Source organism: Centropristis striata, chromosome 15 (genome assembly GCF_030273125.1).
Source record: "Centropristis striata isolate RG_2023a ecotype Rhode Island chromosome 15, C.striata_1.0, whole genome shotgun sequence".
Taxonomy (NCBI): domain Eukaryota; kingdom Metazoa; phylum Chordata; class Actinopteri; order Perciformes; family Serranidae; genus Centropristis; species Centropristis striata.
This window is the reverse complement of record NC_081531.1, coordinates 4,558,954-4,585,581: the sequence shown is the minus strand read 5'-3', so window position 1 is coordinate 4,585,581 and position 26,628 is coordinate 4,558,954. Positions and strand designations below refer to the sequence as shown.

The window sequence follows — 26,628 nt, the reverse complement described above, 5'->3', positions numbered from 1 at the left end:
ATAGTAATTTAAACCCCTAACAAAATGTTGTTTTTCAACGTCCTCTCACTTAATACTCCACTTAGTAGATTAACACTTTATACACATCGAAACACATTTATATTTTATATCTATTGAAGTTATTTAATGTGAGTGCTCGTCCGCGGTGTGTGAGGTTGGTGATATATGGGCGGAGAAGGTTATTGAGATAAATGATACTGTTTGATGAAAAGCGGTAGCGTTCGAAAAGAAAATCCTCTGGAAATGATAAAACGTCTAACCTGGGTCGGAAGATTCTTTCGCGACGTAAAACATTTCTAATCAAAACGGCCTGGATGTCGATCGGATTTCTAAGAAAGGGGCAATCCATATCTAACCGCTTTCTTCGTGTGGGAGGAGACAGGTAGAAACTCTGGGGTTTTTATAGTAAACCTGCAGCGAGCAGGTTATGTTCACAGAGTATGTCACCGCAGTAACGGACCCAGAGTTTAAGTTACCTCTCTTTCTGGAACGGATAACCTCAGAGTTTCCCTCATCTCAGGGTTAACAAGCTCAGAGTTTTCACATAACCCGCTTTCTGGAATACCCCTCAGGTGCTCCAGGATGGTCTGCTTCCTCAGGTAATCCACCGAGTGCTGACATACTTTACAAAATAATACGCCCCCGTCCGCATAAAAATCATTAGCAAATTCATATGCCCTGTCTGCCGCGGTGATCCGTGTCGATAAATGCCGACGCCTCAGCTCTTCTGCTGTAAATCGCACTTTCGACATCATTTACCGGTAGATTAAAACTACGTTGTTTTGTTGTTTCACCTGACACAATATTGACAGCGGCGGGGGGCGGGGAGAGGGGCGGGAAAATGTAAATTCACAGACAAAGGGGGAGGGTCGAGAGGCGTTCAAGGTGTTCAAAATTCCGCGGAATTACCGCGGAGTTTTCGTCGGAGCACCGCGGCCGCAGATTCCGTGCGGGCCTGCTTATAACTAAGGGACAAAAAGGTTTACAGACATGAGACCTACTGTTATAGAAAGATGTTGACATGGACTATAATGTGAGCATAGTCACTAAGGGGTGGGAGTGGGGGGGGGGCTTTAGGATTTGCAGAAAAAATAAAAAAATCCCCCATTGAACAAGACAATATTTATTTATTTTTTCCACTTTGGTTTTTATTAATTTTTCAGACAAGACCATATTTAAAGTCTGATGCCAAAAATGTGATTGACATCCCCTCAAACCCCTGGAAAGCCACTAATTAAGTATTTCCAACTTCCAATTTTAGGGGAAACCCTGTTTTAGTAAAAAAAACTACAACTCCCCAGACCTCTCTTCAGTACTTATGTCGACATCAGCACCATAGTTGTAGTTCTTCCGTTTTAGGGTCAGTATTAGGGTTGTGAAAACATATTTCTACGCAATATATCGAATATCACACACTGTCTAATAAATAATTATACTGCACGTATATTATCTATGCTAAAAAAACAACAATGTTGTCAATGAGATTGTACCACACATCCGGTAGATTACAAAATAAAACAGCGGACATATCTGATCGTAAGTTGTCACTTTGTCAGCATTAGTGTTTCCTGCTGCAACAGAATAATATGTTGATCAGCAAATCAACCTCAGACACAAGGCATGTAATGGGCGAAGGTTTGATCGGTTAAATACACAGAGGATCAGGGAGATTTCAAAATAAAACACATTGGATCGTGAGATCTTTGCGACAAAGTGATTATGCACATTCACTGAGTGAATATTTAGAAAATAAAACATATTTCTCGCTAGAAATGTGATCAAAATCCATTTTTATGCAGAAACTAAGTCAAAATATTGATTTTTTTCACTAAAAATAAGAGAACTGTCCGCCATGTTTTTTGTTCTGACCGCCGGGACCTTGAAAGTCACGTGACTTGGAACAAACCAATAGGAACAAATATCCATGGAATAGCCACGGGATATGACTGTCATTAACTTGCATTGTAGCGAAATCCGTGTCAGTTTCATGGAAATTTGAGTGATTCCGTGGCTATTCCACGGATTTTGATTTAAGCGAATCCGTGGCTATTTCACGGATTCCTGTGAGACCATGTTGCTTGAAATATAATATAAATTTTTATACATTCTGACAACACCTTGCTGGCTCTGGGTAGTTTTTAGCCCAGGAATACATTACACTTCAGTGGCCATGAATCACAGCCAGGTTTTAAAATGAATCACACCTCAACTCTATTGACTTTACTCAAAATAGCAGCAGTGAGAATTTTAGGGTGAATCTTATCACACATTGAGTGTCACCTAGTTCTGTTTCTTTCTGTCAGCAGTATTTCTATCCTACACAAACGAACACATCTACAGGATGTGCTTCAACCCGGATAGAGCGGTCCCAACTGTCAAAACACTGCACAAAAATACTAAAAAAAAGACACAATTACCAAAAAAGACACAGAATTATTTTAAAAAGACACAAAATTACAAAAGAAGACACAATTACAAAAAAGACACACAATTATGAAAAAAAGACACAAAATGACTAAAAAAGACAAAAAAATTACCAAAAAAAGACACAAAATTATGAAAAAAAGATAAAATTACCAAAAAAGACACAAAATGATTAAAAAAACACAAAATTACCAAAAAAAAGACACAAAATTACCAAAAAAGACACAAAATTACAAAAAAAAAACCTCAAAATTATTGAAAAAAGACACAAAATTACAAATAAAAGACACAGAATTACCAAAAAAGACACAAAATGACATTACACTTCAGTGGCCATGAATCACAGTCAGGTTTTAAAACGACCATTGACTTTACTCAAAATAGCAGCAGTGAGAACTTGAGGGTGATTCTTATCACACATCGAGTGTCACCTAGTTGTGTTTCTTTCTGTCCGGCAGTATTTCTACCTTCCACAAACGAACACATCTCCAGTATGTGCTCCAACCCGGATAGAGCGGGTCCCAACTGTCAAAACACTGCATCACAATCCCTCATTAAAGCAGATCTGTGACATGTCAGACAACACCAATACACAACACATCAAGGGAAGATTTTCATAAAATTGCCCCCAATCCCAGATCACCTTCTGCATTAATTAGGAGGGATTTTTTTCTTCTTCTTTAGCCTTTTTATTGAATATCAATCCTGCATCATCTTCCTTTTTTAATCCTGCTCTAGTTCTGTCAGAGGGCAGAGAAAGGGAAGCAGGGTTGGGGATTCAGATTCAGAGCAGCCAAAAAAAAGGAGAGAGAAGACAGAAAAAAAAAAAAAAAACAGAGCTAGGACTGTTCACGGGTGATCGACAGAAGCTTCAGCCAATTCCAGCTGAGCAGAGACTTCCCTCCCCCTCCTCGCTTCCCCCCAATCTTGCAGAGTGCTGGTCCCTCTGTGTGCTGTAGTATGTGTTAGAGAGGGAGATCGAATACTGCGCGAGGAGCCAGCCTCTCTCTTTCCTTTCTGCCTGTGTGTGTGTGTGTGCTGCCAACTACTACTTGCACTGGATTTAAAGCATCTTCACCACAACTCGCAAGTGGGGATGAAAAGCAATCCAAACTGACATTCAAGGAAAAAAAAGGCAGAGAAAGACAGACAAAAAGTGGGCAGCTTTGTGAAGCTCCTGTTGTGGGAAGATACAAAAAAAAAAAAGAAGAGCGTCTATATAAAACAAACGAGCAGATCAGAATCAGCTCTGTTGTTCCAGGAAGCATGTATAATTCGGTATGTTTCGTCATCCTGTCATGGGTGTTTGCAGTGCTTGTGTTCCCAGGTAAGACTTCTTCTATTCCCCTGTCTCTTCTCTTTCTAAGTCTTGTGTTTACATCCTTCTGTCTGTTAGAACAGAGTGGTGCACTGTTGAGATATTGCCTCATACTCTCTGTCTTTACTTCTGTCACTGTGACTGTGTTTGGCTTGTCGGGATGAGAAGTTGTATTTTAAGTTTTATGGAGGAGATTCCTGCGTTGGTTGAGGATTCTCCCACAAGGAATGAGAAAAAAAAGTTCCCTTCCACGTCACACTCTTGTCAACTTGTCAGTCTTTAGTCTGTATTTCAAAGATTTCCTGCAGGAAATCAATCTTTAGAGTGAATTAAAAATGAATGACAGCTACATCATCATTTGTTTTCTCAAGCTCAGAATGGTTGATTAAATGACTGTTTGTTAGGCAGAAATGTAAAAATCTATTTTTACTAGCTGCCATTCGGAAGAAATATCGATCCCAATTATGTAGGCGGATCAATAGTAATAAAGAATTGTCTATGATGAAGTGGCATGTGTAAGCAAGATGTGTTGGTCAGTGGAGCGAGGAGCACTCAAGTGCTTTTTTGAAAGGGAGTTTGCATTGTATATATAAATGTTTATTTATAGAAATGGTATTGCCCTTTAACCTTTAGGCTCCATCTCCTCACACAGAGAATAAATTACTCCTGACAGGGAAAACTGGACTTGGTCACGATGCACAAAAACAGCTACGTGGTGGTGTCACAGGGGAGTCTGATGTCCTGAAATTATGTTAAATGAGCCTGACGTCTGAAAATGCAAATATGTGCCCAAAGCACCTGAAGTGAGAGAAATATGATTTCTTCCCTCAAAGGGATTACGTGAAGGAGATTATGTGAAAGTGGCTGACAGGAAGAATGTGATGCATGGGGGTATGCATCTACCTTTTATTCTGCAAAGTCCTGCAAACAAGTTCTGTGAGGGAGCTTGAAAGGTGCAATTTGTGCCATGTTTTGTAGTTGAAAAACTAAATCAACAAGACTGGGAAGAAGTGACAGTGTTGTTGAGGTTTTTGTACTGTGTGGCGAAGATATGTAATGAAATTAGCATGCTAACTAGCTAGCCGCGGACTGTCCCGTCATGCAATACCACGTACGCCTCTAGAGGTGGTAGAGAGTCACTGTACAGCAGTGATCCCCAACAGGGGGGGCCCGACCCCCCAGGGGGGCGGCAAAGATCCGTTACTAGCGGTAACCTTGCCTGGCGGTAACCTCAACTAGCGGTAACCTCACCTAGAGGTAACCTCACCTAGCGGTAACCTCACCTAACAACAGAAACACAGAGCTAATGGAAAAATGGCGAAGCGTCAGGGAGACAAAAATGCTGAATGTCTCAAAAAGACAAAGAGAGGGTACCATGAAGTCACATTGAGTTTGGCTTCATAGAAGCAATGGACAATGGGGGGGCCTCCAAAGTTTACAACGGTAAAAATGTGGGTCCCTCAAGAAAAAGGTTGGGAACCACTGCTGTAGAGATTCACCAGTGTCCAGTCGACATAGCTACACTGTTAGCTGTAAGCTTTGGTTTACAACTAAAATTAGGTTAGCCAGGCAGCTAGGTGTAACAGGTGGCAATACTAGAGGAAGTGAGGCTAGGCTAGGCTAGGCTAGGCTAAGAGCAGCCCCACACAAACCTGCTGCACAGCGTTTTTCTAGCAATCCCCCGCTTTCTCATCAACAAGCTGGGTGCCATGACACTGCAGATTAGCGACCACCACACGGATAGCTTTACGGTGATATCGTAGACCTGGCTGCATGACATCATCCTAGCTAGCTTTAGCTTAGCATGTGACTCCACATCACATCCAACTGTGCTTTTACTCTGCTCAGATGTTGATCTCTGTGCACGCTTCTGAGTGAGTAATCTCTGCTCTGCACTCTAAAAACTAATTCAGAGGACCTTTAGTCATTACTCAAATATATATATATATATATATATATATATATATATATATATATATATATATATTGTTGTGAAATAAAAAAAATCAAGTTCTGAGATACTGTTAGACTTTTTACTTGTATTTGTTATTTTGGGTGACACACAAATTCTGCCTATTGATTCAATATACTATAATGACTTTGATTTTTTAGTTAATCAAAAAATAATTTCATTTTAAGTTCTGTTAATGTAAAATACAATTTGTTGACGTGTAAACGGCCCAGTTTGCGTCTCCTGCATGCGCGAGCTTCTTCACCTGACTTAAAACATCATGTTGGATCAACTTAAATACTTGCATTCATGCAATTATTAATTTCATGCTACTTAGAAAAGGTAAATCACCAGACTCACAACATTGCTTTGAATTAATGTAATAGCAGCAGTTGGCTTAACTTAAAAATTCCAGTGGAAAACATTAACATACTTTTTTTGTTGACCCAATGTTTTATTTATTAGAGTGCAGTCTCAAGGTTCAACAGTTTCTTAAACGTCAAATCTCATTTTAGGTGTACATTTTAATTGTATTCAGGAAATCTTTTGAGAATACTGCAAGGTTTATTGTGTGTGTCATTGCTTGCATTGCATTAAGTAAATACACTATCATACTCCCACCAGGTGAAATACTGCCTCCTGTTATTTTGCAGCATGTAGCAGATAATTATAAATTGCACCCTTAAGGCTTTCTTTAACCATAAACCTTAAATACATGTGTTGTGAATAGGTAATAGCAAAATGTTTAAAGATTATTTGCCCAATTAGTTCTCATTATTCAGGTTATATTGGAGAAACATAACACATTTCATGATGGAAATACAAAATCAGATAAAAACATGTTTGTTGCACAGGTTGGGATGGGTTCCACTTTGGCTAAATGACGCCCATCACAGTTTTTGTGTCACACATAAATGAGGCAGCAGTCTGGTTCCAGGCTGGACGGAGTACGACAGATTGGCTGTGGTGAATGGTTTTTGCAGCACTGATGAATTTGGTGGGTTGCATTATTGTTAACCCTTAATAGGAAACTCATTGAAATACTTGCACATTACAAATTTCAACCCAAGAGAATATTGGAGGATATTACATACAGCCAGAATGTGTAAAAAAAAAACATACGGACCCGGGGGAGGGAGGTAATATTTTGAGAAATAAATTTACAAGATTAAAGTGGCAAATCTACTAGAAAAAATGCACAGATTTATGAGATTTAAAGTGGTGAATCTGCAGGAAGAAAGTAGCTTTTTTCCCCACTTTTTTCTCGTAAATCTGTGACTTTTTCCACACAGATATGCCACTTTAAATCTCTTAAATCTGCAACTTTTTTTCTTGTAGATTTGCCACTTAATCTAGTAAATTTGCAACTTTGTTCTCGAAATAATTTTATCTTTCATTATGGATATCCACTGAAGTTACCAAATACAATTCTTTGCCCAATAAAGGGTTAAATCAGGCAGAGCTCAATGGCTTTCTACAGCTTGTCTATCAATCAAACAGAAGTGTCATGACTCCATCAGGTATCAGTGGAGTGCACTTATGATAAGGGTGGTGATCATAGCATCTGTACTCAGGTGAAATTGAAGGTCTTGCACATACACGTAGTTATTGTTTAACCCTGTGGAGTCTCCAACAGCTCCAAATAATCCAGACTTGTTGACTCCATCCAGACTAGAAAACAAAGCAGCGTGGAGCCCTACTGTAAATTTACCTCTAAAGTTCTGGCTTTAAACTCCATGAGGCCAGTTTCAGTTTGATGATGATATACCAAGTAAAACTGGAGACAAGCTCAAATATATTTAGTATCAAATGATAGAACTCGATGGAACCCTCTTATATGGTAGATCTGACACCTTTGTTTACATTTACAACATTTCAAATTCTTTATTAAGCATGATAGTGTTTTGAAAGTTCAAAAAAGAACACAACATGACCAAAAAAAGACACAAAATGACTAAAAAAAGGAACAAAATGACTAAAAAAGACACAAAATGACTAAAAAAAGACACACAATGACTAAAAAAAGGAACAAAAAGACACAAAATGACTCAAAATGACCACAAAAGACACAAAATGACTAAAAAAAGACACAAAGATGACCAAAATTGTTGGTTCAAAATGTTGATCCAGTAAGTCAGAAAAAAATTACTATTAGGTCATATATAGGTGACCAACATGGCATTTAAACATTTTTTAAGTGGTGTATACAGGCAGGATGAAAAGGATTCAAAAATGGACAAAATAGCCCAAAAAGACTCCATAGAGTTAAAGTTGACAAGCACTTTTCATAACCCTCACTCCTTTAGAAAAGTCATTAGTAACACTATTGGTCTTGGTTTTGCATTGTGACCAATAATAATTGTATGAGTCTTGGTCTCTTTGGCTATCTTGTTGCCTTGTTATTCATGTTATTAATGCCTAACAACAGAGGCACATCACACATGCTCACATCAATTAATATGAAACCTCATCAAATCCACAACAGATGGCATAATCGAAAGTAATTTGGCAAAGTCATAGGCCCTGCAAGGCAAACCATAGTTTATAGTTTAGCTTAATTGAACACAAGACTGATTGTGAATGTTCTGTAGGTTGGCTGTAAACGCAAAGAGAAGACGAATGGAAATATCCAAAAATCAAAAAACAGACAATCTGGGAAGCCTCTCAGCTTGGAATAAAATACATTCATAATGGCATGGTTTGACGTCGGCTCGCTGTTGTCTCATGTGTTGCCCAATTTGGACCTCCTGCAGGATGTGAATACCTCAAACTGCATGTGTGCTCAGCATGTGACTAATGTATGTGCTATTTTCCAACTGTACTGCAAATGCCTTTATTGCTTGTTTATGAACAACCACATGCTAGAGGCAGTTCTATGAAACTGTATCTACATCATCCAAGTTTGGTTTTAATTGCTTTCTGTGCCCTCATTCACGGCCAAGACGGGGCTACTGTATGGAGATTATCACCACTAATAGGCTGATATGATACATTGTGTCATGTCTTGTCAAACATTCATCTTGTTTTCATGAGAAAATAAGTCTGATGTTTATGTCTTTGTCGTCACCTGACAGGGAATTATCATAACACCAGAAAGAGTCTTGTATGTGTGATTAGCACATATTTTCCAGCTTCCAAGGAGTACCACCATCCTTGGAGGAATAGGACATTTAGGAATTTGACATTTTGGATAATAAACAAATTTAATTTAGGACATCTAATGTGTCTGTGCCCTCTTAACCCATTTAGGCCTAAAACGCCTGGAAAAAATGCCTGGAAAACCTATTGGCGATTTTGAAAGAACCTAAAAACACATTCCTCATCCATAAATCCCAGTCGATTTGTTCCGGGGGTTCAAAGTTCTGGAAAAGTCCCATGTTGCAATGCGACACAATGTGTATTCTGATGCATTTCATTGGCCAAGAGACTGAAAATAGGTGGAAAAAACTACAAATGCTACAAAACGACGTATCCGCTTTCCCGGCTTTAATGGTAGAATAACACAACAGCTCCCCCGGTTTTAATGGTAGAAATGTGGTAATGCTTTCCCGCCTTAAATGGGTTAAACAACACATACAAGTATTTACTGCAGTCTGTTTTGCTGTCAAAAATTCAATATAAATCAGGTGTACAGGCAGCAAAAAATAAGCTACATTTACGAATTTTACTGTTCTAATGCACCCGCTGCCATCTTGCTGATGTACACTGTAAAAAAAAAAAAAGTCTGTTTAATTTACAGTAAAGTTCCAGCAGCTGTGGTTGCCACAACTTCATCGTAAAAATTACAGTGAGTGGGTTTTCTACTGTAAATTCAATTGTAAATATCAGCAAAAACTGTAATTTAGACTGAAAAGTCCCTTTTAGTTTTAGGGTAAGTGCGTCCTTGTGACAATATGGTATTCTCCATTAATTTTACATGAAAATTAAAAACAAATCGCAGTTGAAAATTTGTTTAACAATGTTGCAATGAGATGGTTTATATGAGATGGAAATATTATGGTTTTGGTTCAAATCACTTCCTTATCAGGAGTGCCTTTGTCATCATGGGGAGATATGTTAAGACATGGTTAAGGTTAGGGAACAATCATGCTTTAAAACAACAGACTGTCTGTTATTGTCAACTAACCGTAGCTTATCTTTTAAAGTCCAATGTTTTGCTGACCCATCCACACCCTGACCTTCTCCCTTCTCTTATAATTATAATCCCTGCAGCCACCAATGGTGCTGTCTTGCCTTGAGATGACTGATGCTGTTCATTCTTTTTCCAAAGACAGTTGGGCTTATTGGCTTTCTTGTCGAGAATTTGATAAGAAGTTTGATACCACAGTCATAATGTGTCTGTCTGTTAAATCCAAACCTCCAGCCAGGATAAAACAAAGCACTACACTAAAGCTCATTTAAGCTCACTTGTGAACACCAAGTGTGTAAAGTAACACATCATGTGGCTCACTGTCAGAAATAATGTGCTGAATTTGTACCTTTAGTGGTTCAGGAGTTTGTCACTGGGGCAGTACCCTCTAAGGCAGTGGTTCCCAACAGGGGGGGAACCAAAGATCCACGGGGGGTCGCGAAGCCCTCTTGATTTTAAGGGATGTAATAAATCTAATGTGTTAAATATAGATGAGTCAGCATTTAATTAATTAGTGGGACACATACAACTAAATAAGGGCTACATTAAACATTTATTCATTTATTTATATATATAGAAAAATCACTATAGAAAAGTTTAAATATAAAGGCTAAATCGCGAGAATAAGGACATGTGTAACATCCCTCCTGCAGTATACACAGGTAACCTCACCTAGCGGTAACCTCACCTAGAGGTAACCTCACCTATCGGTAACCTCACCTAGTGGTAACCTCACCTAGTGGTAATTTCACCTAGCGGTAACTTCACCTAGAGGTAACCTCACCTAGAGGAAACCTCACCTAGTGGTAACCTCACCTAGCGGTAACCTCACCCAGCTGTAACCTCACCCAGCGGTAACCTCACCTGATGGTAACCTAACCTAGAGGTAACCTCACCTAGAGGTAACCTCACCTAGAGGTAACTTCACCTGGCGGTAACCTCACCTGGCGGTAACCTCGCCTAGAGGTAACCTCACCTAGAGGTAACCTCACCTAGTGGTAACCTCACCTAGAGGTAACTTCACCTGGCGGTAACCTCAGCTAGAGGTAACCTCACCTAGAGGTAACCTCGCCTAGCGGTAACCTCACCTAGCGGTAACCTCACCTAGTGGTAATTTCACCTAGCGGTAACTTCACCTAGAGGTAACCTCACCTAGAGGAAACCTCACCTAGTGGTAACCTCACCTAGCGGTAACCTCACCCAGCTGTAACCTCACCCAGCGGTAACCTCACCTGATGGTAACCTAACCTAGAGGTAACCTCACCTAGAGGTAACCTCACCTAGAGGTAACCTCACCTAGAGGTAACTTCACCTGGCGGTAACCTCACCTGGCGGTAACCTCGCCTAGAGGTAACCTCACCTAGAGGTAACCTCACCTAGTGGTAACCTCACCTAGAGGTAACTTCACCTAGCGGTAACCTCACCTGGCGGTAACCTCGCCTAGAGGTAACCTCACCTAAAGGTAACCTCACCTAGTGGTAACCTCACCTAGAGGTAACTTCACCTGGCAGTAACCTCACCTGGCAGTAACTTCACCTAGAGGTAACTTCACCTGGTGGTAACCTCACCTAGCGGTAACCTCACCTAGACCTAGTACCTCTAAAGGTACAAATTCAGCACAATATTTCTTAGAGTATATCGTCATGCAACCAAGACGAATAAAATAGACTTTCAGGCTCTGTTAACAAAAATGTACTTAATTAAACATTAAGTATTTTATTATTAAAATGACATTAACAGCTGGAATGGCTGCTTGCCTGTCAAACATTTGCAGTATTACTTTAAACACAACACAGAAAAGCATGTAAACGACAATATATTGAGTCCAGAAAAAAACTGTCATGTCCATTTTAATATATATCGAACGATAAGCTGATATAGTAATTATTGTGACAGGCCTACCTCTAAAGCTCACTAAAATAACGTTATCACCTCAATGCTGCAATGCAAACTTTCCTTTATGAGTGCAAGTGATTTTGAATGTGGAAAATTGCTGGTATGAAATAGTGCAACAAAAATATATAAAGCTTTATCTTTCTTGTTTTTTTTGTCTCCTTTATTTGTCCAGGAACGGGATTTGCTGAGTGTGCATGTTCTTTTTCAGTCCTGCTTCACATTCATACACATTCTTTACATACATTCACACCTGGGAGCTGCCCAGCTCCTCCACTGTTTATCTCACTGACTGAGCAGTTGCTTTAAACCTGCCTTGCTCAAGGGTCAGTAGCTGTGGATAGAAAGAAAGGAGAATGTTAGCAGAGACCGCCACTTTGAAGTTTCCAAGCTGTATTCTTGTAGTCTTGAGGTTGTTTACAGAGAGAGAGAGAGAGAGAGAGAGAGAGAGAGAGAGAGAGAGAGAGAGATGGAGAGAGTGTCTGTGTGTGTGTGTGTGTGTTCTTGTACTTCCTACATAGTGAGGACCGAGACACGTTTTTAACCAACAGAGTGAGGACAATTTTGTAAAGTGAGGACATTTCGGCCGGTCCTCACTTCTTTAAAGGCTTTTTTGAGAGTTCAGACGTTTTTGAGGAGTACAAGGATGTGTGTGTGTGTGTGTGTGTGTGTGTTGTGTGTGTGTGTGTGTGTGTGTGTGTGTGTACCTGCTGAATGACGTACCTGGCTGGAACATACACTCTGCTGTTGGTTTTGTTTATCTTTTATTTATTGTGATTAATTGGACTGTCACTCTCATTGTATATTTTGAGTCTGTACAAGCTTGGCTCTTATTTTCCATGTCTGCAAAGAACAAAGTAAAGTGACCCTGTGCATTGTTTGAGTTTAGGCAAGTTGAAGAGGTTCCACAAAACTTATTTACATCAGCAAATTAAGATGTCCAACAAAATATTTATCTATAAATGCAAGAAGTGTCTGTGTGTTTGTGTGGATGTGGATATCTCTCTGACCGTATGTGGCTGGTGCATGGTGCGAAGGTGTGCATCCTTGATTTTGAAGATTTTTTTCAAAATACCATTATTTACATAGGATGCGTTGCAGCATTGCACTGTTTCCGATCGGACGTCTTTTAGGGGAGCTCCGCCCCCTTTTAGTGGAGCTCCGCCCCATTGTGTGATAGGCCTACACCTGGTCAGTAACACAATTCACTCTGGATTTCCACCCTGACTCATCTCATCTGGAAGTCTATTTAGCCTACCTATCTTTAGGAGTTTTAAAGTGGCTACAAGGTTCCATTTTCCAATAATATTCAAATAGTTTCCAGTGAATATCAATGTTCAATGTGTATGTGCTGGATGGTGTGGTACCTTATGAAAAGTAAGTGTTTTATGGAGTTGCAGACATTGTAGTGGTCTGCATGTAATGTGCAAATTCTGTTGTTAGCGATTAGCATGCTAAGCGGAGATTTAGCTTTATTCACTTCTTATGTTGCATTACTTTGTAATTCAGGGATGACATTCATGTTGCTTCGCGTAATGCCCATAATCATTTGATATGAGATATTTGCATGCACTATAGTAAATCAACTAAAAAAAAAGCTGGGTTCATGTTAATGTACTTTTAGTGCAGCATACTGCGTAATGTGCCATCTCACCATTAGCATGCTAAGCTAAAATGTTAAGATCTTCTGCATCAGTTTGATCCATTGAAAACAGTAAAAACAAAACTTTATTAACTAACAGCTAAGCATAATACTGATGGAAAGAAAGCTTTTCTGTGTTATTTAAGGTTACACTAGCAAGACGCATTAGCATTAACTACAAAATACAATCTCGCACAATACGAATACATACTTCCTGCAGTAGTATATGAAAAAAAAGGGTGTGAAAAGCACTTACACCTTATTTTTCCATTAGTGTAATAATGCTTGATTGTCACTGAGCAGTAGCTTGCTAATGTCAGTGCAATTTCTAAGAATTGCTGAGGTTTGTGCGTATTTTGACACCCTTTGATAAAAACAAAAATGCCTTGAAAGAACCCCACATTTCTGAAAAATGACACACGAAACAGCTTTATCAGCTCTTTCTTTATTTAATTTGGTACCATTAAGGAGCATGATTACTTTTTGCCTAAGCAGCTTTAATAGTGAAGCCTAAACGCCTTTGGATTGTGAGGGTTTTGTAGCAGTGAAAAATGAATCTATTTAATTATGCACAACTAACAAAATGGTTATGAGAAGTACAGGGTACAATTAAGGGCCACACAAAATGCACATTCACACCTACACACTCAGATAATCTGGTGCATGTGTACAGTATCATATTGCAGTTTGAGAGCATCAGAAAATACATCAGCTGTGACTTATCTTACAGGCGGAGCACTTTTATTCAGTTCAGTTAACACAGTGATGGAGACACAAGATGTTCTTTACAACTGCAATGTATGTATTGGCACATTTGTGCCTTGAGTCTCTGTAATGCAGGTTTATCAGTTACACAGTCAAGTCATGTTAGATTGATGGATAGATGCCAATTGCACATTAGACAGTGTCTGATTTTAAATCTCTTCTTTAAACCCACCTCTTCTTTTTGGTTTTTGACACCAAGTAGAGTGTTGATTTTATGATTTTATGTGCATAGATGCATATTTTATTTTGTGTGGGCAGTGCATTTTATTTCTTTTATTTCATTCTATTTTAATTTATTTGATCTTATTGTATTTTATTGTTCGATTGTCTACTTCATCTTTTTTTATTGTGCTTTTATTGTGTTATCTATTTATTGTGTTTATCTTTTCGTGCAGCACTTTGGAAACCTTATGTTTGCTGAAATTGTGGTATATAAATAAAGTGAATTGGATTGGATTAAATCTACTTGTTCAATATAGCATTAGCTACATGGCTACCATAGGACACTAGACACAACCTTAACAGTTGTAATTTGAACTTCAAACACTGGTCTCAGTGCTATGATAACTAGTATAAATGATTGTACAAATGCAGGGTTCCATGCATTTGTTTTTATTTTAGTGGTGGTTGAATAGGGAAATAAATGAAAACATGTTATGAAGACACTAAGAGAACAATAAGGTACATTAACTTCACATAAATTTACTTTAAGACAAGATATAAATGTATTAATCCCAAAAGAAATTCTGGTTCCAGATTGCTCTAAAGTTACAAAAACAATTATAAAAACAATCACAATATAGGTAGGATAATATAGGATAAGAAAACCAATGGGTAACAATAACACAACATGGTCTCAAAGGAATCCGTGAAATAGCCACGGATTTGCTTAATTTAAAATCTGTGGAATAGCCACGGAATCACTCAAATTTCCATGAAACTGACACGGATTTCGCTACAATGCAAGTTAATGACAGTCATATCCCGTGGCTATTCCAACATACAAAGTGATTATGTACATTCACTGAGTGAATATTTAGAAAATAAAACATATATTTCTCGCTAGAAATGTGATCAAAATCCATTTTTATGCAGAAAAAATATTGATTTATTATTATTTATTATTTAACTGTCCGCCATGTTTTTTGTTCTGACCACCGGGAAAATTGAACGAAATTGAAATTGAAAGAAATTGAAAGAAATTGAACATGAAGGGTCCAAAAACTTAAAGACAAATTAATTCATAACATATTTCATGATGTCCCAGATTAAGGCAATAATTCTACTAAACATTCAGGACAGGTTCCAGGTGCTTGTTTTAAACAGTAATATGCCTGAGGTCACACCACCTGTTGTCCAGCACCTCAACTCCCCTTCATGTCTCCCTCCTGAGGTCTCTGTCTGTCTGCAGCGACTGACAGCTAGCGATGGCTGCGTTTGCATCTGGAATGTGTCTGTGCTGTAAAAAAAAGATTCAAAGTCACATTTTATGTTGAACTAAAGGACTAATAAAGACACAAAATGACAAAAAAAGGCACAAAAAGCCACAAAATTACCAAAAAAGACATAAAATGAGAAGACAGAATGACCAAAAAACACAGAAGACACAAAATGACAAAAAAGACACAAAACAACTAAGAAAGACACGTCATGTTTTTACATCTGGATGTGATGAAGAAGTCATGCTTTGGTGCTTTTGGAGACTCCAGAGTGTTAATGTGACAACAGACTGACGCGGCAAGCAGTGTTGCCAACTTAGCGACTTTGTCTCTATATTTTGCGACTATTCAGACCCTCGAGAGACTCTTTTTCAAAAAAGCGACTAGCGACAAATCTAGCAAGTTTTTCTGGTGTTATTGAAGACTTTAGGAGACTCGTTCCTACTCTTCTTAACGTGCAGCGCCGTCCCAAAGCACTCACAAGCGGCCCAGTCCTCCTGCAGCAGTCTCTCCCAGCTGCAGTCAGAGCAGGAGATGTTAACGTCCAGTTTGCACCAGTCTGCAAATGAATCGTGCATGTGCAAAATCGCCACTAGAGGGAAAAGTACCTAATGGAAACATGCCTATTATTCTATAGGCATTACATTGTTATGTCAACATTCACTCCATCATGATAAATTAAAGCAAAAATACTCGTCTGCTGCCACTTTAACTTGAAGAAAGGTTTCATAAACTGTTCAGCTGCACTCAACTTAACATCTTCAAACTGACACAAACATTTCCATCATGTCACGTTAGAAACTTAATTTAATGAGTTGACTCTCATTCAGCTCATCATTACAAGTCAAAAGACCAAAAGAAGATGAAAAAAAGTGTAATTAACATTTATGAGAAAATATGGATTCGACTTAATTCCTGCATGATCTTTTCCAGTGTTAGTGTGGACTTTAGTCTTACTTGTGTCCTTTCAAGGTTTGCGGCTGTCATTCTTCATTATTACCACTTCATTCTCAGCACAGTACATGTAAAGCATGTGCAAGTATGAGATATAACAAAATATTTACAGAGGCAAAATAATAATAAAATAGAGATGCAAACAACCGGCAAAAAATATGTTTACTGATCTTTTTTTCCCGAGCAAAAGCAATTATTCTGAGTTTTCTTTTATTCTACTGTTCTTGTCTCTATAATTAGAGATCACTGATCTCCCTATGCCACCTGCTGTGGAACATCACCAAACATAATTATTATTATTTCAGAGCATCCACCATGTTCAACAAAACCATATTATCTGCATGAAGAAAGGGATATAAAAGCCCTGCATGAAACCGTGATGATGTGCTCGTGTTGTTTTTAAGTTGCAGCTACATTGTTTTGTTGGATAAGTTTTTCACTTTGTCTTTTAGGACCTTTTGTTTTTCTCGGAAGGTCAAAAGACCTGCCTGACCTTCTGTTACTTGCACAGTCAGAAGCTATTACTGTCATTTTTACTGCACGTCTGTCTTAGCACTCAGAAGTCACGGGCTCTTTCTGTTTTGAAAAACCCATTACAAACAACTCAGAGAGACAGAGTGCTGCATTTGTGAACCTAATTGTCCTCTTAAGTCATTTCAGGTCTTCTGAAGATTTCCACATTCATTACTGCTGCCAACAGTGAACATGATGTGGATGGATTACAATGGCTGAAACTAACAACAGTTGCTGTATTACCCATTATGACATTGGCAATTTTTTTTTATCTGCTTGTGATATGTGTGATATTTCATTTACATTCAAGTCCTGCAGAATGAAGCTGGTTTCTGTCTTCTTGTGGTTCAACATCACTCATTTCATTGGTGAAGGCAGCACTTTGTCTCTCTGTCTAACTGTTGGTGATGATGTTTTTTTGGAAACACTAGTGCAGTGCCTGTAGGAAGTATGAATTCGTTAGCATGCTAATCGTGAGCTAGCTCATTACGCAGCATGCTGCACTAAAAGTACATTAACATGAACCCAATTAGCTGATATACTATATTGCATGTAAGCATCTCATATCAATTGATTATGAGCATTACGCTAAGCAACATGAATGTCATCCCTGAATTACATAGTAATGCAACATAAGAAGTGAATAAAGCTAAATCACTGCTTAGCATGCTAATCGCTAATAACAGAATTTGCACCACGACAACGTTTGCAACTCCATAAAACACTTACTTTTCATAAGGTACCACACCATCCAGCACATACACATTGAACATTGATATTCGCTGGAAACTATTAGAATGTTATTGGAAAATCAAACCTTGTAGCCACTTTAAAACTCCTAAAGATAGGTAGGCTAAATAGACTTACAGATGAGATGAGTCAGGGTGGAAATCCAGAGTGAATTGTGTTACTGACCAGGTGTAGGCCTATCACACAATGGGGCGGAGCTCCTCTAAAAGGGGGCGGAGCTCCCCTAAAAGGCGTCCAATCGGAAACAGTGCAATGCTGCAACACGTCCTACGTAAATAATGATATTTTGAAAAATGAATTCAAAAATCTTCAAAATTGAAGATGCACACCTTCATGCCATGTGCAAGACACATACGAAATCTTAGGTCAGTCTGACTAACGGTCAGAGAGATATGGACTAGGCACACACCCACACACACACACACACAGTCTTGTCTATAGCACATCGTTGGGACACCAGACTAGAACATTTAACGTGGGAACCACCCTTTCTGAAGGTTCTACAGCCCTCAAAAAAATCAGGTAACATACTGGAGCAGCCAGAAACACAGATATCACTTCAAATTGTCAATCATACAAAGTAGAGTCCCTCACCTGACCATTATAAACCTGAAAAGTCCCCACGAAGCGGTCCCTGATTTGTGGGGTAACTATATACACACACACAGAGATGCTTCTTGCTTTTATAGATAGATAGATGACATTGGAATTTATTTTTTTTGCTTGTGATATGTGTGATATTTAATTTACATTCAAATCCTGCAGAATGAAGCTCATTTTTGTCTTCTTCTGGTTCAACATGAATCATTACATTGGTGCAGGCAGCACTTTGTCTCTGTCAGTAACTGTTGTTGAAGAAGGTTTTTTGGAAACAGGGTTGCTTTTGACTTCCCAGAGGCGAGGCAAATCTGCATTAATCCAGACAGCCATGTTTAAACTCTTCATTGGGATTTATAACAGAGGGACCAGTGTTACCCTTTAGACAATCTGATGGCAGACTCTAATCCCTCGCCCAGTAAATGATGCTTCCCTTGAGGCTGCGTATTTATCAAACTGATCGTGGCACCAGATAAAGTTGTGGCCAAAACTCCCTCAACTTTTCTGATCCGTGCGTGACTCATAAGGTATGGCCTCCTCAGCTTCGGCTGATTGAGCCATTTATCATAATGACACGCCTACGGCCGACTAGGCAACATCACTGCTTGGTTCTGCCCATTGATCCTAAAGACTCACAATGATGGATTGCAATTATCAGTGAGTCAAATTGGTTGTGAAAATGAAGCTTCAGTTTATTAGCTGTTGATCATCAGAGTATGCATCCGCTGCTACTTAATATTTATGCCATCAATTGTCACTTTGCCTAAATTGGGATTGTAAATCATGCTAACCATAGTGCCCTTCATCACGCAGATGAATCAAGGGGAAAAACAGTTGGAGGTGCAGCCGAAGTTGAAGTTATTTTTGCTATTGTTGTTTCCACTGAAATGTATGATACATCAATTTTTATGGCCTCATATTACTCACAGCTGACACAACTTATGTCTGTAAAGGAGATGGAAAGTGTGACAATTCATCACCTTGACAACCTTCCTGGGGATCACATCACTCATGCGGCTCCATAACACATATTTTGTCACTATAAGTGAAGCAAGGCTCTTCAAAAATCCAGAAATATATCAAACGTGCTAAACAGTTTAAGCCGTTAACCTCAATGAAAGGCAAAGCTGCCTGCAGTATTTCTTATGTCGCCGTCGTTCTTGAGATGCACTGAGGCGAACCTGCACCTGTCATGGTTGGAAATGTCTAGATAATTATATTGAAAGAAAGTACGCACCTATATATTTTACCTCATAAACCCCATGAATTTAAAACCATAAATCCTAATCTATTAGTGGTTTATGCTGGCAGCCTGAACGGGTCCCTGAGATACAAATCAAAAGAGAGTTTCTTAAAAATGTTACTCAAAAACCAGTCGCCAAGTGTTATTAGACATAATCTAGTGGGGAATTGGGACACTGGGGTATTGTCTGGAAAGCTTTACAATGGAACAATCATTGACAGTGAGTCACTACTTACACACAGCCTCAGCATTGTAACTGTAGTAAACACCGGCTAACATTCATTGGAAGGGATACATTTGTGCGAACACCGTCTCCTGGCATCGGCGAACAATCCCCAGTGAACATTGGCTGAACGTTGGTGGCTAAATGAGAGCATCACAGTCTCTGAATTGAAGTAATAGATGAATAGGCGACGGATGGCACAGGCGAGAACAAGCATCCAAGTGTCAGGAGGCTGCAGGACTCTAATGCCACAATCCAATCGGTTTAAAATGTATTGGTACTACAGTATGGCAGTGTTCCTGTTGCATACAAATGTGCTCGGTTTCATCTCGGGCTGTTTTCATTCAGAACAAACCTTCATTGACTCATTCATCCATTATTTACTGAAACAAAATGGGTCATAGCACAGGGAAATCAGTGTGCCAATGGCTCGTTTGTGCTGCAGCAGCCTCCATGGGTTTGCTGAATGGTAGTAGCCCTTTTGTTAATTGGACTTTAAAGATGGTCATTTTTTATACTTTTAAATATTGTATTAATACTGCATTATAGTGCGGCAGGGGAGTCGTCAAATTATTCTAATGGTTTTGTGGATAATGCATGCATAATCATTGTGATTATACCATCAGGTCAGTGAGGGACTCATTATAATTTTTTTTTTTTAGTTTCATGCTATAAAGGTTGTTTTTTTCAATCAAAATGAGCCGAGCAGCTGATCAAAACATGCTTGAAGTCTCTCCCTGACATTGATTCTGTTGTGTACTCAATGCTTGTAAAAGACATTCATTACTGTAATGAACTCCCTGAAAATGTTTGAAAAAAGCAACACTACAGATTTTGCTGTGTAGCCAATGGCCAGTGTTAATTATTTAATGATTTTAGAGTTGTTTTAACATTGTAGTGATCAAAAAGCTCTGCCAGCGTTGTTACAGGTTAACACCTGAGTTAGATTCACTTCAGCTGGAGTTGATTTTTTTAGATTTTGTGACTTGTATGTACAGAATGCACTTTTAATGTATTGTAAAACAAAACAATGAATGTTAATTATCACATTAGTGAAAGGAAAAAACATGATTTTAGGGTTAAAAAAACACTTTAATGTGTCAAAGTAACACAATGTTTGTTAAAAATTAACACTCAAAGTGAAAAGGAATAACATGATCTGCACTGCAAAAAAGCCAACTTGTATTTTTTGGCCTAAAACAGTGATTTAAGTTGGTAAAACTTGGAAATATAAATGATTGACATTTAGGGCAATAATGTAAGTTAGCACAACAAAGGAAGCCAGTTGTCTGCTCAAAAACAAGTTGGTGAGTTGTTGTTACTTATATCTTTAAGTTGGGGTTCACAACAAGGGACAATAGTTCTGATAACTCTTATTTCTTTGTTGTGAAATGCGGGAAAGCGGTGAAATTCATTAGCTAGAAACTGAAGCATTAGCTAGAAATTCATAACTGATGCTAGCGGCTAACTGATGCTAGCGGCGCTGCTTGTTACAGCTACATGAGTAGCCATTAGCGTATCAATGCGAACTCAAAATTGACATTTCATAGCGGCGTTACAATCGTGCCAATTCGGCACATTGCAGAAGTTAGCAGAAGTAAGGATTAAAAGTTATTACAATGTAAAATTATAAGTTAGTACAATTTACAGTTGAGTTGATAAAAATCTGAATTCAGAGTTGAGCAAACTCAAAAACAAAACTTAAAATATTAAGTTTAATTGTCCAACTTAAAATTTTATCTAAATTTGTTGCCTTGAAATTTTGAGTTCACCCAACTTTTCTTTTTTTGCAGTGTGGAGTTAAAAGTACACTTATATGGTGTCATAATCTTTAAATTTCACACTATTAAAGAGTTAAAATGTTAGCATTTTTCAAGGTGTAATTTTAACCCAGAATCCGTGAGAACTATATAAACTCAGAAAAAGTGTTAAATTTAACACTGTGTGAGTTGAATTAACACTCCCGATTTTGCTGTGTAGTTCCAGTAGTTTGGTCTGATGGAGTACTTGTGTCCACTGATCCAGTCTGTTGGGCAGCGGTGTAAAGAGCCACGGGGACGTCAGTAAGTCAGTGTGTTAAAATAGAGTTACAGCTGATGAAGCCTCTGTAGTCGATATATATTCACGTGAAGGATGGCGTCAAATGACTGGTCGTTTATAGTGACGGATCCCTGCAGAATTATCACCATCTCTGCAGCTCTAAAGAGCTCATTAGCCTCTTTCAGCTCATTGTTTTCCCCTTTACAGTCCACAACACTTTACTGTTTTGGTTCTCATCAGGGGTGTTTCCAGCAGCAGCAGCAGCAGCAGCAGCAGCAGGCAGCTGTTTCCAGTAAAAAAAAGAGAGAGAAATAAGCTTTTCCAACCCAGCACCTCACTGCAGCTTACAGTGGTAGACTGGAGATGTCCCAGTGAAGGCTCATGAACCGTTGTCTTTCTTTTCTGACCCCTGTAGATTGCTCTCTTGGTTTAAAGAAAAAAGGCAAAACAGAGAGCACTACACATCTATGGGGATAAGAACATGAAGTAAATGGTTCATGAAGGTTCAGTGGCACATCACTAATAGAAACCAAACCAGAGCTAGAAGGAGACCGTCTTTTTTATCTCAAGTCTTTAAACATGTTATACATTATGGTTCATCAGACTGTATACAAAATTGGCCCAAATCTGATTTAATTTTTGCTTATGTGACTCAGATTTGTTTTTCTTTTTGTCTACATAGAATTCTGATCTATGCCATTTTCATATGTGGTCCTATATCAGATACAGGTCTGATTTGTTGCACTGCAACTTCAGTCTTCACATTCATAGGAATTCATACAACTTTTATGATGGTATGCATTTTGTGGTTAGATAGAGGAAGAGGACAAGTGGAGAAGTGTTTGTTTAATGTGTCAGGTGTAGTCAAACTGGTCAGACTGGCCACAGCTTATATGGTCCGACTGGATGGTCAGTGCATTGTAACCATATAAATATCTTACTCAAATGTACAATGTAGGCACAAAGTCTGTTCCTCAAAATACACACATACCAAAGTATCAAGTGTGCTGAGTTTACCAATGCATGCTGTGGAGAATTACTAAGAAATGCATACATGCATACAACAATGCATACAACATTTTATATCACTCTAGTAAGTGGACAAAAATGTCCTGTTTTGACGGCCCAGTCTGGTGTTTATACAAACCAGCTGAACCAGCATTTGTCATTATGAGAGGCAATAAAAGAAAACTTAGTAATCTCTGTTTGTTTACAACAAGCACCAGACACTCTGTGCACAGTTAGCAATGCCGGTTTGTTCATGATTGGCGGCGGAAACCATGTGTACAGTTAGCATGCTGGTTTGTTTTTTGTGTTTTTTCTTTCATAAATCTGTTTATTAAAACACATCACATCATGTCACATGCCCTTTACAAATAGATGCATACTTTTTTCCCCTCAAATAAACATACAAACAAACAAAGAAACAAGTAGAAAACATAGAAAACATCCCAACATACATACATGGTCTTCCCTTTTCAAACAGAATATGTTATCAACCACCTTACATTTGTACATTCATATTGATGTAAGAGCACAGCTGGACAAAAAAAAAAACAGAAAGTGGGGTTTACTCCTACACCATAGGAGTTGTAGCTACATTATCGATATATGAGATAAGAGGCTGCCTTCTAAGCATGCTGGTTTGTTTACGATCGGCGGCGGACACCATGTGTACAGTTAGCATGCTGGTTTGTTTACAATCGGCGGCGGACACCATGTGTACAGTTAGCATTCGGATTTGTTTATGATCGGTTGCGGACACCACATGTACAGTTAGCATGCTGGTTTGTTTACGATCGGCGGCAGACACCACATGTACAGTCATCTCTCTTTTTCACTTGTGCACTGTTATGGGACAATGTTGCCTACAGGCAACAAACCTAAAAAAATTCTGAAATGTTTATTTCTTCAGATTATGTGTATTTAGGCTATTTTAAGACAGAAAAAACATTCCAAATACGATCGGCGGCGGACACCACATGTACAGTGAGCATGCTGGTTTGTTTACAATTGGTGGCGGACACCACATGTACAGTTAGCATGTTGGTTTGTTTACGAGGAAAGACGTTACAGAGCCATAAATGTCCCAGCATGAAACTGCACTATGAAAGAGGTTATAGACTGTACCTGGGTGGGTTGGTGAGGTATATTTACGGCCATATAGTATCTGGCAACACAATTTTAGCATATTTTGTTAGTATTTTTTTTTATCTCTCCAGGAAAATGAAAACATCCATGATTGATTACATTACATGCACAAGCAAAACTAGTCATATCCTAACCAGCCAGTGTTTTACAGCATAGTGAAACAAGGGACTGAAAGGGGCAAACAAGGCCACAGAAGAACTTGCTGGCCTCACTGCACTGCTCATGTTTACTTCTGTGCATCAGTGTCCTGCTTATGATGTTTTGTTGTTCTTCTTTTGCACTCATGCAGGTTGGTCAGGACCTTAGAATCTGATTTAGTCCTCATTTATTTAAAAAAAAATAAAAGATACACTAAAATAAAGGTTTTTGGGAGAGCAGTGTTTAGGTTTATGCAGCCAGGTGGGCTAAGATTAGCGGTCAGAGCTACATGGAGGAGCAGTAATGAGGTACATAGGTTGTATCTGGTATGTTTAAGCTGACAAACTAGCTGCTCATTTCTGCTGCTGCTACAGCTGCTGCTGCTGCTGCTGCTGCTGCCTATGCATGTCACGCCCCACCTCCACCCCAGAATCCACCTGCAAGCTCTGTTTCGTCGTGGTTCCCCATGGGGAAGATGCATTGATCTCTCCCTGCTCTGGTTTTAAAATATGCTTCACGGGGAGAGATACAAAACACAGCCTCGACACCAAATTTAAATATATTTACATTCAGTCTTATTAATGTATCTGGTTTGATACATAAATTAATAGACTAAAGGGAGGTTTCACATCACTGAGAGTGTGTGCCATCCTGGAGCCATCTTATCGAAAAGCTTGTTCAGTATGCTGAATAAATGAGCATCATCAATTAATAAAATGTAGACTTTGAGATTGGAGTAGCAGGTTTATTCAGGACTTATAAATGCTGTACATCAACACTTAAACATATATAGGCCAAGTGCTCTTATATTTCATTGTCTATGCAACGTTTTATTAATTCTGTCCTTCAGGCATTTGAATGGTTTCTATGGCGTGTATGTACTTCTGTGCACTCAGCTCTATCTTGGTTGCATCCAATTATATTTGAATGTAATTCAAATGTGCAGAGCAGAAGAAGAAAGCTGTTCTGTTTGGATGGCGGTGTCAGGCTGCGAGTCTGGCCACCACTTTGATCCAGATTACAATATCTCATCAATTTTTAGATGGATCACCATGAAAGTTTGTGCAGACATTCTTGTTCCCCAGATGATGAATCTCTCTGACTTGTTGACTTTCCCTCTAATGCCGCTGTGAGGATGACCTTTTTGGTTCAAAATTAAATATTTCAACATGCACTGGATGGATTGCCTTTACACAATCATTAATTTATCCCCCTCTGGATACATTTTAATCACTATAATGATCCCTTCTCTGGTCCTCTGGTGCTAAAATTGAGGTTAAACTTTCAATTTGCCCAAAACGGAATAAGAATTAGAATTGGCTTTACTGGCCAAGTATGTGTGCAACATACAAGGAATTTGAGTTCAGTTTTACAATGCTCAATGAGGTACTTGAATAGAAAAAGACAAGTAGTTAAACACAGAATAAATTTAACAATAAGTGCACAAATAAACAAAAGGGACAGATCAGTGCGTTTACATGACACTTGAAAAAAAATAAATTATTGCCCTAATCTGACTTTAACTGGATGACTGAAGTGCATGTAAACGTGTTAGTTCGACTAATGTCGGAGTTCTCCAACTCCAATTGTGTGATTGGAATTGGATTTTGGCCGGCATGTATGACAAGATAAAGCATGTGCGCATGCTCCACCCCCACGCTGGTGTATGAACCCGGAACAAAAACATTCAAGAAGCCGGTCGCAGTAGCGGGTCACATTAATTGGTCGCATTAGCCGGTTGCAGCCAGTCACATTAGCCGGTTGCAGCCGGTCACAGTAGCCAGTCGCAGCCGGTCACATTAGCCGGTTGCAGCTGGTCACATTAGCCGGTCGCAGCCGGTCACATTAGCTGGTCGCAGCCGGTCAGAATAGCCGGTCACATTAGCCGGTCGCAGCCGGTCACATTAGCTGGTCGCAGCCGGTCACAGTAGCCGGTCGCAGCTGGTCACATTACCCGGTTGCAGTCGGTCACAGCCGGTCGCAATAGCCGGTCACATTAGCCGGTCGCAGCCGGTTCGCAGCAGCTGGTCGCAGCCGGTCACATTAGCCAGTCACATTAGCCGGTCGCAGCCAGTCACATTAGCCGGTCGCAGCCAGTCACAGTAGCCAGTCGCAGCCGGTCACATTAGCCAGTTGCAGCTGGTCACAGTAGCTGGTCACATTAGCCGGTTGCAGCCGGTCACATTAGCTGGTCGCAGCCGGGCACAGTAGCCGGTCGCAGTAGCTGTTCACATTAGCCGGTCACATTAGAGTCACACAAGCCTGTCAGAAACATGACATGACAAGTATCATGAGCATTAATGTTACTTCACAGTGTCATTAATGTTCATGACACATCCCATGTCATGTTTATGGCAGGCTCATGTTACTCACAAAATAAAGTGTTACCATATTTGTATGTATTTATCCAAACAAATATCTTTAGTTGTACCAGGCATTAAATTAACAAGAAATGGAA

The 26,628-nt window shown here is 39.2% G+C and overlaps 1 protein-coding gene across 1 annotated transcript in view; it reads left to right on the top strand.

Moving 5' to 3' along the window:
• The first annotated feature begins 3,275 nt into the window (after positions 1 to 3,275).
• Positions 3,276 to 26,628, top strand: part of opcml (opioid binding protein/cell adhesion molecule-like) — a 568,265-nt gene continuing 544,912 nt past the window's right edge. Inside the window, exon 1 of the mRNA XM_059351804.1 lies at positions 3,276 to 3,751. Coding sequence (XP_059207787.1) covers positions 3,691 to 3,751 — 61 coding nt within the window. The 5' untranslated portion in view covers positions 3,276 to 3,690. The remainder of the gene's footprint in view (positions 3,752 to 26,628) is intronic.